This window comes from Ursus arctos, unplaced genomic scaffold (genome assembly GCF_023065955.2).
Source record: "Ursus arctos isolate Adak ecotype North America unplaced genomic scaffold, UrsArc2.0 scaffold_3, whole genome shotgun sequence".
Classification (NCBI taxonomy): Eukaryota; Metazoa; Chordata; class Mammalia; order Carnivora; family Ursidae; genus Ursus; species Ursus arctos.
In genome coordinates, this window is record NW_026622985.1 from 32,212,100 (window position 1) to 32,226,828 (window position 14,729).

General features: G+C 36.8%; 1 protein-coding gene across 6 annotated transcripts in view; it reads left to right on the forward strand.

Moving 5' to 3' along the window:
• Positions 1–14,729, forward strand: part of CDK14 (cyclin dependent kinase 14) — a 701,485-nt gene that overhangs the window by 440,774 nt on the left and 245,982 nt on the right. For all 6 annotated transcript variants that reach the window (XM_044386363.3, XM_044386367.3, XM_044386366.3 and 3 more), the window contains one exon: positions 6,519–6,639. In XM_044386363.3, coding sequence (XP_044242298.1) covers positions 6,519–6,639 — 121 coding nt within the window. The remainder of the gene's footprint in view (positions 1–6,518; positions 6,640–14,729) is intronic.

Consider the following 14,729-nt stretch of genomic DNA (forward strand, 5'->3'; position numbering starts at 1 on the left):
CTTACGTGACTTAATCAAGGAGACACAACTAACTAGTGTCAGAACCACTATCAGGCATTTAGTTTTTTCATGTCACAAGGCTTCCAGTATGTAGGCTAATGCTGCTGAGAACAGCAGCATATTGCTCATAGGGTAGTCAGCTGAAAGGTTCTGACTGGTTGGTCTTACCAGCATCACATCTATTCGTTTCATTTAAAACAGTATTTCCCAGAGCAGTATATTGTTTTTAACTCCTATGAACAATAGAAAATAAAATTTTCCTATATGAGATTTAAGTATTTGAATATTTTCTTTCTTTTTTTAAAGAGTTTTTTTAATGTAAATTCAATTAGCCAGCATTTAGTACGTCATTAGTTTCTGATATAATGTTCAGTGATTCATTAGTTGCGTTTAACATCCGGTGCTTATCACATCATGTGCCCTCCTTAATGCCCATCATCCAGTTACCCCACCCCCCATCCACCTCCGTTTCTGCAACCCTCAGTTTGTTTCCCAGAGTCAAGAGTCTTTTTTACTTATTTATTTGAGAGAGAGAGAGAACACAAGCAGGGGGGAGGAGCAGAGGGAGAGGGAGAGACTCCCCATTGAGCAGGGAGCCCAACACGGGACTTGATCCCAAGGCCCTGAGATCATGACCTGAGCCAAAGGCAGACACTTAACCAACTGAGCCCACCCAGGCACCCCTGAATATTTTCTTTCTTTTCAGAATGTCTATATTAAAATATTATGATCATTTCTGTTATTTAAAATGAAAGATAAAAATATCTGTGCCCTTTAGGATAGATAGTAATTACGTATAATTTATTAACTTTAAAAATTCAAAGATAATTAAATAAAATCAAATAAAATCAGAGTAAAATAAAATATTGCCTTAACATCTTTAAATGTCTTCTGCACTTAATTTCATTTTATTAGAATTTATTTTCAAAGAATACTATTATCCAGTTGAAAGACTCCAGCAATTGCCAATCAAAACATTCTTAAGGGATTTTGGAATCCTGCAAAGACTAGCTTCTGTTAAAATAGAAATCTGGACAGAAAGGAAAACAAAGATGTTTCATCAAAGAAAAGAAAAGGATATTATAATTGTGATCCCAAAACTTTTTTTTTTCCACTTTAAACAGTACCATGTGATATTAAGTGTATGAAAGTACCCTCAAATACCCACATTTCCTGCTTCCTATGACAGCAAAAATGGACAAGGGGATTGGAAGAAGTCCAACTTTCATAGTGCTTATAGAGAAAGGTTGGGCATTGAAGTCTTTTATTATTTTTCACATTGAAGAGTATTCCAACTAAATTTTAATTTTCAAGTAAATTAATTTCAACAAATGTAGGTCATTTATTGTCTGTAATGTATTTTGAAATTGATAACTTCTTACCATGGACCAACTTGAGGTTAGTATAACAATCCAAGAGATGAGGAGGACCTAGGGAGGAAGAAAAGAGGGAAATGATAAGTAAAATCTGTTGAATTTCATAATTTTGTAAGTGGAAGGAGCCTACAATGACACAAGCCCTCTGGCTTTGGTGAAGGGATGGATCGTGATGTTCAGTGGTAAGTTCTAGAACACTAGAAGAGAGAACATTAGTTGGAGAATTGGGGACAGGAAAAATATTTGTGATACCCACGTAAGATCTAAGTGGACTTTTTTGAATAGAAATCTAAAGTTTTAGGGGAAGATTGATGCTGGAGATATTTATTTGGGATCATTAGCATATAGACAGTAACTGAAGTCATGGGAGTAAATACTGTCACCCAGGAAAACTCGCCAAGTGCAGAGGGAAGAGGTTGAAGAACTCTGGACAACTCCAGAAGAAAATACCTTTTGTTTTGTGTTGTGTGATGGTTGTTTACTGATATGTTCTAGGTGTAGCAGTAAAGAATTTTCAGACTGCTTTAGCACATCATAAGATATTAATATAAATCCTCCAGGAGGAAGGGGACTCCATTAAAACTTTATGTGAAAAAAGAAATTTCTGACCAGTTCCCAGGACTGTGGAAAAGAAAATATATTTTTATGTATGTATGTATATATATATATATATATATATATATATATATATATATATATATGCCTTCCTCTGCCCTTCCTCTATGGACTGGCACATGGAATAGAGAAGTCTTTTCCTTTCCAGCTTAACTGCCAGATGGTAAAATATTACCCAAGCATTTCATGTCTGTTTGGAATCAAGTTATGAAGAAGGGAGCTGCTCTCCTAGAAATATTGATTTTGTGAAATAGAGCAAGACACTTTTTCTGATTATTTAGTTTGGGGAATGAGGTATGTTGAGAGAGAGGTATGGGAGTTGCTTTAATATAACAACAAAATTACTGACAAGCACAAAACAGTGGCAATCCTCTAAGAAATGGTGGAACCTATTCCTTTATAGCATATTTCAGTTGATTTTTGCAAGTTCATTTAGCTTTTGCCATTATTCCACTAAATTAGAAAGAAATAAGTCATTGTCAGTTCTTTCTCAATTCCTTGGTCAAAGAATTGAGCAGAGACATGGGAATTATCATTCTTGAACCCCTATCCTAGGTTTAGCAATTTTCTTCACAGAATTAGAGGTTACTCAATCCCTAGCCAGTCTTGCCACATGCACAAGGGATGCATTGGAATTTGAAAGAATAATTAGATGTGCACGGAATATAAAATCTAACATATATCTGTGTACAGCTAAAAGAACTTTTACTGTTTTGGGAAACTGAAACAGTTTACTAGTGAAATGCATTTACTCCTGGACTCATGGCCTATTTCCTGTGTTGACAATGCAGATGGCTGTAGGCACTTGTGGTTGGGGTCATGTCGAGTGCCTGTAGGACATCTTTATACCTGTGCCGACAGGGATAGAATGGGATACAGAATGGGATATCCCCAGGTACAGAATGGAATAGCCCCAGATCTGAAACCTGTGGACAAATCTGAGCTGGAGATCAAATCTTCTGAGAAATCACCTATGGATGACATTAAAACATGGCATTAGCCATAGTTACCTACACATAATTGAGCAGCACTGGTTTGACTATATAACCCTAAACAAAACCAGCAGTTAAGGGGCAGATGGGAGAAGATCCCAGGAGACCAAGCCGCTCCTGTTCACTTTTCTATGTCTGACAAGTCAAAGGAGTAAATTTAAAAGAAGGGGAGTAGCCAACAGTCTCCATTGCAGCTTTGAGAACTGTTAGGTAAGGCCTGGGGAGTGTCCATTGGTTGATGCTAAACAGCCAGTCTGTTCAGGATAGATGTGGGAAGCATTATCACATGCTTTATTTTGTGCCCCGGCCAGAGGGCAGAACCAGGCTCAGGCTGGCAGCTTACGCTGGATCGCCATCTTAGATAATGTAAAGGAATTCTTTCAGTGGGTAAGAAGTTAACTATAAAGCTTCTTAACTCTTCTGGAAATCTAAGATTCTTCTGTGCTAGCTGGTATCAAGGTTGCCCAACTTTGAATAATTGGTACTAGGGTGTGAACAGCAGGATTTTTTACTCTCCTCTAGGGTTTCTCATGAGTTAGAGATGGTAACATGTTCAAGTGGAATACTCTGAATTGCTCTGTAATCCATTTTAGATGCCCATAGGAACGCGCACCCTTTCATATGCACACACTCAGCCAAAGTGGCAGCGTGCAAATGACCTGTACTCATCTGTTTAGCATTTCACTTTGCTTTTTGACTTTTAATTCAAACTAAACATTAATATAAGAAGTTTTGATAATAACCCATGAACTTCATCCTTTTTAAAAGGTAGTGTAGCTCTCTTCCTGTAGTGTAACCATAGCAACTGACAAGGAACAGAGAAAGAAAGCTTTCACACATGCTGTGCTAATTAATCCTGTCCTACAGTTTTCCTTCAGCTGGAGGATGCAGTTTAATAAATTCTGCATGAGTAAGTGTGTTTTGATGCATGACTGTAAATACATAGCAATATCTTTACCAAAAATATTTATTAAAATGTAGTTATATATCCCTACTTCAAGGTATACTCCTTTTTGATTCATTGTTTTAGCCATTTGTTCCCTCCCTGAAAAATTTTGGGATCTGTATATCTTTTTAAGTGAATAGACATATTTTTAGGATGAAAGCCTTTTGTTTATCACTATACAGGACACCTTCCACAGGAAAATGTCTTAATTGACTATATTAAAGTGAGATGTTGGAAGAGTTTTTCTCAAGCGTTTCAGAGGAGTGTGTCTTAAAAATATAGTAACATTTTTCAATCTGACACATTAACATGCAAACCATTTTAAGAAACTGCCTTAGCACGTTAAAAAGTTAGATATCACAAACTCATTTTCACTCTTGATTTGGGAAGTTATATGACCCACGTGAATGGTGCTTGGGTAGTCCTTGACCTAAACATGTGGGAAGGAGAATAGAGGAAACAAAGAACTTTTCCTTTTTATATTTTTCAGACATATTTAACCACTTTTACAAACTTATATTCAGAGTAAACATACTTGACCTAAAATCACATAATTATTTAGATTTATACTATTTCTAGGTTATCTTGAGGTCTTCTCTCTTTAACACTGGAAATACCACAGTTTCCTATAACCAGCCTGGTCTTCTAAGCTATCAGAGAAATCTCAGAGTTTTTTCATTCTCCTGTTCCTCTAGCCTAGCTTTCTGTCAGCAGGGCCTCAGAAAAACCAAGGGAATCCAGCCTGAATGTTTTTGGCATTCCATTTCACTTGACAAGAACATATGGAACGAGTCAGAACCTATTTCTCTGTATAGAAACATGCCCATTTGAGGAACCAAATCTTTTGATGGGATTATTAAATTCTGGAAACACTTTACCATCCTGATTGTCCTATCTGTTGTTCAGTTTTACCTGAATTTTGGTAGGTTAAAACTTCGTAGAGAAAAGTAGAGGTTACTATGGAAATCTATTATTAAAAATAGTTGTTGCATTCACGTGAAGAGAAGTTGGGTACCATATATTATGTGTGTATGTTTATGTATAGTCTGTACATTTTAATATGGAATACTTATTAACATTAACCAATTTATAATATACCATTGTATTATTATAAAAACTGAATTGTAGAAAAAATTCAGTTACAGTAACCATAGTTGAATTAGTTAGAAATTATTTGTCTCATCCACTGTCCTATTAATTTTAACATTTTCATATAATACAGTAAAGGGAATACCAAGAGTTTAAAAAACAGGAGAAAAATCATGTTCCTAAGTAGTACATAAAAATAAAAATAATCAACATTAAAATGAATATGTTATGGTACATTTATTGTAAAAATGTTATATGTGCTTTGAGCCTCACAGTAATAAATAATACTTTTCACTTGTCGTTAATGAACGTACCCAGATAGAAAGCTATCACGCGGGTTTTTTTTTTTTTTGAAAAAGAACACCTACATATTTTGTGATTTTTTTTTTAAAAGGATTACATATTCATTGTAGAAAACTCGGAAAAAACCCTTGAAAAATGTATTAAGTAAAGAAAAAAACTGGAGGAGCGCGTGGGTGGCTCAGTCAGTTAGGCATCTGAGTTTTGATTTTGGCTCAGGTCATGATCTCAGGGTCATGAGATCAAGCCCCAGATCGGGCTCATGCTGGGCATGGAGACTGCTTAAGATTCTCTCTCTCCCTTTTCCTCTGCCCCCCCAAAACAACAACAACAACAACAACAACACCAATAACACCACCAAAACTGGATAATCCCATTTTCCAGAGCTAACCACTGAAGACCTTCAAATAGTTTCTGCCATTCTTTTTTCTGTGCTAAAGTATTTGTGGTTATGAGGTCAAACTGCACATAATCCTTCACTTAACATGTTACTGTGACTATTTTCTCAGTTTTTAAAATTCTAAGAAAACATTCTAATTTATTATATGGTATCTCATCATCTCTATGTTCCAAATTTAACTATTCCTTTGTAGTTACTTATTTAGGTGGTTTTCAAATGAGCTTCCTGAATAAACATTTCCCAGTAAATATTTGACAGAACACTGAAAGAATAAGTAGTTTTGGGACAACCCTTTGAGAAAAACATCCTATTCTCTTCTTTCAGATTCACAATACATAATAGAAAAATCAAGGGCACTGAGAAGTCTCACAGTATGAAGACCTGTTTTAACTTTTAAACCATCTTTTCCCAAAATCATTTGACCTTGGAATCTTTTCTCATAATACTTATAACCCATAGAACTAGGGTTCCATGAGGATATTCTTTGGAAAGTCCAGGGATTTCTAAGCTTCTGTGTAATGTGTAATAGTGTATGAATTGTTTGTTTACTTTGCTGGGATTTTACCAGATTTATTTATACGCTTGATTAGGAAATATAAGTGATTATAGGTTATTAGCATTATTTGAAACAAGTAGGCAGCAATATACTTTCCCCAGCCTTTCTAGTAATCTTGACATTGCATTTGTGATTCTGTATTACAATGTCATGTTTGACCTTTTAAAACTGTGAGCATTCGTATTTAAATTTCCTTGTTCTATTAGTGCCTGTTAAACTTCTCTATGTTTCCTGTAATCCACAGGTCTTGCAAGAGCAAAATCTGTCCCTAGCCACACATACTCCAATGAAGTGGTTACCTTGTGGTACAGACCTCCAGATGTCCTCCTGGGCTCGACAGAATATTCCACCTGCCTTGACATGTGGTGAGAAATGGAAGATTTACTCTAGCTAATTTATCTCTAATGCATGGTCTGGGTCACGCCTAGACAAACATTCTAACAGTTTGAATGAAGATTAATGGTGCAGGAGTGTTTGCCTGTGTGTGGCATTATTGCTGGATTTAAAAAAAAAAAAAAAAAAAAACATGATTGGGACTATTCCCTAATCAGAGACTCCCTTGCAGGTGGTGTCTGGTAATGGTTCTTGATGAACACAGGGGCAGAGATATTTTTCTGTCAGTACAATGATTTTTCTCCCTGAGGGTCTTAATTTTAGCTCAATTTATAACAAGGAGGCATATATCTCCAAATAGCAGTATGGGTTGGAAAGACTAGGAAGTGTGTTTCAATTCAACAGCAAAGCTCAGATTAAGTGGACTGAAAATTTTGGTGTAACTGTTAGTCACTAAATTTGGTGTAGTACACTCTTGAGAACTTGGTACAAATTATCCAAAATGAAACAAAACAATTACTTTTTAAGAATAATCACAATAAGTTTAATTTCAATAGAGTCTCAGTTTCATGTGATGGTTTAGCAAAACTTAAAAACCTGTTTAGGAGGCCCAAAGACTGACAAGATTTAATGCATAATTATTATTAATTATAAAGTATATAATGAGTTCCCAGGGCACCTGCGTGGCTCAGTTGGTTAAAGGTCTGCCTTTGGCTCAGGTCATGATCCCAGGGTCCTGGGATCGAGCCTTACGTTGGGCTCACTGCTAGGTGGGGAGTCTGCTTCTACCTCTCCCACTGCTCCTCCCCTCAACTTGTGTTCTCTCTCACTCACTCTTTCTCTCTGTCAAATAAATAAAGTTTTTAAAAAAAATCTTTTAAAAAAAGTACAATGAGTTTCCAATCCAGTGTGATCTAAATCAGATCATCAAATAAGCAAATAATCTTATTTTTAGTATTCAGGAAAGTCTTCCTAGAGACTTGAAAATGTCCTCTATCAACAGAAAATCCCTTTTCTAGACTCACAGTTGTGTTCAGAGTAAAACAATTCACATTGCACTTGTGCTATTTTATCATAGGAATCATCTTTCATGAATGATTTTGCCCCCTATACAAAATTTAGTTACATGTTCTTACAATGTTTATGACCCAATAAAACTTCAGCATGTGTTATTTATCTTCCTGCCATGTACTTACTTCACTGTTCTTCCCTCAGTAATCTTGGCTTTTAGTAAATTAGGCTGTAATGAGGCCTGGCATCTTTCCTGATGTTTTTGATCCAAACGTTTTACAGTAAGAAAACAATCAAGTTCCTTGTGATGTAGGGCACAGTGTAGATTTTCTTAATTTAGGCTCCAGTAACCCCCCTCCCCAGGAATAGGATTTCAGGATCTGTGATGCCACTGAAAATGTATGCAACATTTTATGTACACATGGATGTATTTATTTTTATAGGGTGTAGATCTATAGCTTTCAATAGAGCTATAAAAGAATCTGGGTCATCAAACAGCCTAAAATCTATTGTCATAAATTTTGTAATGCCTCACAATAAATCTAATACCAATGTAATGCATATTCCAAAACACTGAGAATAAAGATGACCATACATCGTTAAGAAGCCAAGCCAGTTCATATTTTCATCACACTTTTTGGCTTTTTTTTTTTTTTTTTTTAGGATGGTTGTTTACACAATTAAGTTTTTTTTCCCCAAGGCTAGGCAGGGGTTTGGGCAAAAGAGGTATTTTTTTTTTTAAAGAGGTATTTTGATCATTAGTCATAATGGAGGAAAAGGTTGGAAATAACGGTCAGTTATCAGGATATCCGTTACTACCTTTCTCATTCCCTTCCTCCTTCCTGCCTTACAGTTGAGAGTTGACTATACAAATAATCATTAGTTAATATTCTTGAGTTATGGAGTGTTTTTATTTTTTTGAGTATGAAAATTCTAGGTTGTCTTTCAGTGAGGTCAGTTAAGGACTCTGCTAATAGAACGTAGTTTGAAAATATTTGTGGCTTGGAGCCAGTTTTGCCTTAGCGCTTGGCAGTTAAGTCTCTACACTCATAATCGGAAGAAGCTGTTTTTTATACACTAGTGGCTAATTTTTTCCAGACATTTAAAAGTGCTCTTTAAAGTACAAAGAACCACATGCATTATGACTTGCTGATATGTCTGTTTCTGATATATGGTATTTGATTTCTACCCACCAACCTTTTTTTTCTTTCACGTGTGTGTGTGTGTATGTGTGTGTGTGTGTGTGTGTGTGTTCATCCTCTTGAAGAAGGCTTGGGTTCTTTCTGCCAATTTGCTTTAAACAGAGACATAATGAAGCATAAGAAGAAGACTGTTATTTAAGTGGAAGGGAGGAAAACTGATACAAAATAGAAGACCCCAAATGCCCTTTTGTCTGCCTGCCAAGATTATTCATTGCCAAAACCAAATAGTAAATGTGTTGTGTTTGAGCAGTTCCCATGCTTATTGGCTTTCCATTTTCAAGCCCTAAAATCTGAGTTATGTCTATGCTATGGCTGACATTCTGACTCTGATTTCATTCCAAGCCATTTTCTAAAAGCCATTTTGTTATTTCTGTTAAGTCTGATAAAATGTATGTATTTTTCCAGTTAGAGAGAAGTTCACAGGACACTGATTTTTGCATAATCAATGACATCGATGCTGGGTATTCACAGCACTAGATACGGGACTGTAATTGAGTCATGGCTCAGCTGCACCAAAGAGAAGTGCAAATATGAATGCATGGACAATAGCGGGGAGGCAGGTGGTAGTGGGTTCAGGCTATTTTTACAGTTCATTTACCATCCTGGGGCAGTAGGGCAGTAACTAAAAACTAACGATCCCTACACAGTGTTACATTTCCCAGTTTTCTGTTTAAATAGCCACAGGCAATAAAAATATTAATGAAGACACATATGCATTAACATTGGCAGCAAGTGATGGAAAATCAGAGCTCGCCGTGTGATGATTTATTGCTCTAGGTCTCCAACGCTGTGGTAGTGTGGAAATACACATGCAGTTCAAGAACTCAGCAGGAAATGTAGGTTTTGATACCTTTGTCTCCCTCCGTGGAGGAGGATTTAAGGAGAGGGATCAAATTGGGCATATTCTCATGTATAACTTCCCTTAATTCTTGGATCTTATAAGTCTTTGAAAGTCAAGGCATAGGAAATCATCTTTAAGCTTCCAAACCGAAAGGCTTATGAAGGACTGAGAACTGCATTATGAGAAGTGCCAGTGTGAAAAGCAGCTTATCTGTGTAGTACCTCCCCTGTCAGGGCGTTCTGCTCTAGCCGTCGAAGTCATTGCTCTAAATAAGCTTTAGGTTTCTTTATAGAAGCTCATAAATATGTTTCGAGTGGCATTTGTTTTCTAAAGTGGAAGGTCACTTGGGATTATTTTAAGGGATTAATTTGTACCATATGGTGACTAATGTAGCTAATAAATAATAGTATCTCATCAATATCACAGTGCTTTTGGAGGCCACGATGTGCAGTGGCCCCACCTTGTGGCATCAGTGACAGTGCTCCCCAACACGATGTCTGAAGAATGAGAGCGCACCAGTCTCTTCCTTTCATCATCTTTTTAAAAGCTAATTAACATATTAACTATGCTTGTCAAAATGTGGGGCAAATCATTTATAAATAAGCCTGTCAAATGTAATGAGATTGCATATTAAATCATCCTTTTCTCCATTACGTCTCTGATTTAAGATTAAAATTAATTTATTTAACATTGTAGCAGCTGGGTTGTTAGAAAAAAAATTCCATACCAATCTTGATATATAGAAAAATGTCTGCTTCTAAGTTGATTTTGCATATATCAGAAAAGGAATTGCCTATTTATTGAGTATTATAAGGCCATTTAGCATTGCTTTTTATTAAATAAGACTAATCACCATACATATTGTCAATGTATGGAGTTCTGCCATCATCCTTAATGAGCACTCCTGAACCAAGGAAACTTATGTAATAAAATAAGATTTCCTAGGACTCAGGTTGTTTACCACTGTGTTAAGAGAGAGAATCATAAATGAGTTCTATTATAGCCCCCACTCTGGATATAAATTTGTTCTGTATAAAGTCCTGTCTTGAGTAACTGAGTGATAGTAATAATAGTAATTGAGTATTAAGAAATAGTAATCATAATAGTAACAAGAGATATCTTATTGGACACAAACTGTATTCTAAGTTCCTTTTATGCATTTTTTGTCTTATACGTTTTAATTACTTTCCTACTGCACCGTGATACAGTGGAAGAAAATAAAACACAGAGAGACTAAATGAGATAGTAAAGTTCATTTAGTTAGTAAATAGAGATAACATGCAAACTCAGGGCTAACTCATTGCAAAGCCCTTTCTTTTTACAACATATTACATAATCTCTTCTTAAGACGATTTCTAAGAAATTGGTTTTTATTTTACTAGTAAGGTGATTCTAAAACACAAATATGGTAAAATTCCATTTTTCTAATTTAGGTTATGCTCTGAGTCATTTTGGATCCTTTACGTGCTTTGAATAAAGTAGGTGGCTTTCACTCTCACTCAGCTGGCTTATGGACTGCCTTTCTCCCCTCATGTCAGTGTTCTGTATCATGTAGTTTTATTCAAGGAGGAATTTCTCTGAAATAAACTTATGTGAATCACTGGATTAGATACATTTTCATGAGACCAGTAACGATGCTGGCATGTATTTTCCCAGCTCTTAACCATTACTCATTTACCACTCCTGCTAAAATGAATGAATCCATTTTAAAAAGAATGGTAGTGGGGCACCTGGGTGGCCCAGTCAGTTGGGTGTCTGGCTCACGTCGTGATCTCAGGGTCACGATCTCAGGGTCCTGAGATAGAGCCCTGCGTTGGGCTCCACACTTAGCGTGTAGTCTACTGAAGTCTCTCTCTCCCTCTGCCCCTCCCCACCACTCTCTCTTTCTCCTTCTCTCTCTCTCAAATAAATCTTTAAAAAAATAAAAATAAATTTAAATTTAAAAAAGGATGGTAGTAAGAATGAGAATTTGAATTCAGGAGCCACATAAAGTCATCTCTCTGTCAACATTATTTACACATTTTCTTATTAATCAGTTCATAAGACCAAAGAGGATTCAAATTAGTCACTGTCAAAAGTAACAACTCTTTAAGAGCTCTTGAGAGCTGCTCAAATAATACATGACCCAAGTGACTTGTTGATGTAGCCACACACAATGCAATAGAACATAACAGAAGAACAGGGCATAGTCAGACCGGCATCTAGGTGGTTGAAAGCTGAGCTCGTGAGGCGACCATAGTTTCTGAGCCCGTTTCTACTACTGGAGTCCCTTAAAATTAGGAAGACCGTGTAGTATATCATCCATACCAGGGTACTTTTGAAAGTTAATAATTACTCGGCCAGGGCAATAGGTGTAAAACAGAGACTTAACTGTGACGTGTGGCCATCTTTCTCACAAAGCACTAGAGCCATAATTTGCTAAATACTAGTAGTCAGAAGCACCTTAATGCACTTGAGTGCTTAATTCAGACCTAAGGACTGCTGGCTACAAACTCAAGATTCTCTCCAAATCTGTTCTCTACCCAAGTGTTCCCTGCCCAGTGACCTGGACGGCTAACCCCTATGCAGTACCTCCTCCAAGCTGCCTTGGCTAACTGGTCTCCCGTTGGGTTCAGGCAATGGACAGGGAAAAGAAGGAGATTGAAGAGTCTTCCCTAATTCTTTTCTTTACCCCATATTTCTGGAAATGACTGACTATAACCCTTCTTCCATGGCTCTAGCTGTCAGTAGATTCCAATAACACTTGACCTTTTTAATTCTAGGGGTAATAATGGCTGTTAGTTCTAAGGCAGGTAATGGCTTCCTTCTGTTGCTAGCCTCTTAGTGTTGAGTATGTCTTATTGGTTCCCTTACATCTCTGTAAGTAATCACCTCATTAAAGTCTGTTCTGAGTTGGATTCAGTTCTTTCCGGACCGTTACTGGTTCCAGATTCTCTGTTTCCTGGGTTCCATGTCTTCCCTCTTTAGTAGACTCAAAAAGAATGCATTAGAGATACAATTTTCAAATTCTTAGTTTTCTGAAAATGTCTTTATTCCACTCTCACACGTGATTGATAAATGTTGGCTGAGTATATAATTAGGTTTTTCTTCCCCCTCAGAATTTTGAATGCATTGCTTAATTTCTTTAGAGCTTCTGCTGTTGTTACTGAGAAATCTGATTCTATTCTTATTCGCAGTCATTTGTATGCCCCCTCATACTTCTTCTCTGAAAATACTAGATTCCTCTCGCTATTCCTGATATTCTGAAATTTCATGATAATGTGCTTTGGTTGTTTTTTTTTTTACGTTGGTGCTGGGTAAATTCTCTTCAATATAAAGACATAATTCTTAGGAAAATTCTTGATTTTTTTTTTAATGATTTCCTTCCATCTTCTCTGTCTTCACTTTTGGGAAAATTTGTAATAGTTTGATATTGAAGCTCCTAATTTAATCCACAATTTTTAAAAATATTTTCTGTCTTATTTTACAACTTCTTTATCTCTCAGACTTTCCATTTTTTCTTAAAAAATTTTAATTGTATAAATATAAGTGCCCACTTCCTTTTCCTCTGGTTTCTATTAGAAGCTTTCCTTAAATATGGGGTTGGGAGGAATCCTTGGCTGTCCATTTACTTTTATAAATGAGGCACTATAAATCTGTATACCTAGGGGGCGCCTGTTGACCGGTGAGTTTGTTATATATTGTTCAGTCAAAAAGCTGGACTCTTTGTTGGTAGATCCACACACGTAGTGTCTGGAGGCCTAGTCTTTGTTCTTCCCCAGATGCTGATTCCTGGCATCCGTCATCCTCAAGGCCGGACAGGAGAGGGGAGCTGATGATCTCACAGGCCCGTAAACATATTTTTCACTTAATTTCCCTTTTCTCAGCTCTATGCCTCACCCTGATCTCTCTTATTCTCAATTTGAGGTCTTTTGGATTTAATTTCTCCAGAGAAAACACTTGGTGCCCTGCTGGTGGGTTGGGATGGTAGATGGTCAGAGAAGGCCTGTGGGTCACTTGCTTTGCACAAACTTCCAGGTCTCCAGTCTCCAGCTGCAGACTCATCTTCACACTTTCTTGAACCGGTATCTCCCAGTCCTGAGCCTTTTCTGAATTGTCCTAAGTAAACAATCTGACTGTAACTTAAAGTTGTAACTGCCTGTGGTCAGCCTAGAGTTGCCACACCTTCATCCACATCGTCTGAAAGAAAGTTCTCTCTTATCCACTGGTGTTTCCTCATCTATTTATTTTGTCCTTGTTTAAAATTTTATTCATTAACCGACACTTTGGTCATTTTGGGGAGGGAAGGGGCATTCTGCCCACGTCCTACTCTTGTTGAGAATTTAACACTCGTGGCCTCAACTAGGGACGGTTGACTGCTAAGGTCCTTGCCCTGTAGAAATTTGTAATTTTGCTTGGACACAGACATGAGTTGTAGGTGCTAATGGGTGGGAGCCAGTCCAACAGCACAGGCAGCCTGGAGCCTCTTGACTGCCAGGACTTAGTGTGACAGTGGAAATTTGTCATCCTTACCACTAAACTGTTAGTGACATCATGACAACTTTATTCATGAAAACAAACTTAAAAAGAAAGCCATATGCTTTTTGAGGAGCTAGTGATGAAAGGGAATAGAATGTGAAGTGATAATGAAGAAGATAAAAATTGTACATGAATTTAAAGAATTGGCTGTGGAAGGCAGTCCTTTGGATCAATGGCCTGTGTGGCTCCCACATAAGCTTGCTATTAAAACAAGCAAAAGCAATTAGTGAAACTCTTCCCACAAATGTTCCAGTCATTATAAAGTTTCTAATCCAATGAAGGCGAAAGGGTAGACTGTTAATTTATGTGTACAGGAAAGATATGATTGAATGGATATGTAACTGGGGAGCAACTAGGAGCTTGGATAAACATCATTGTGTGACTGTAGGGATTTGGCTGTCTACTTTATACTGTTCATTGAAAGATGGAAGTGGGGACCTTCTATACTGTTGTGATATTTAAATTAATTACTCAGGACACTGCATTGTCTGGAGTGTACTTTAAGATCCACATTTTCATTTACTGGTATTCTGCTGTATGAATTACTATA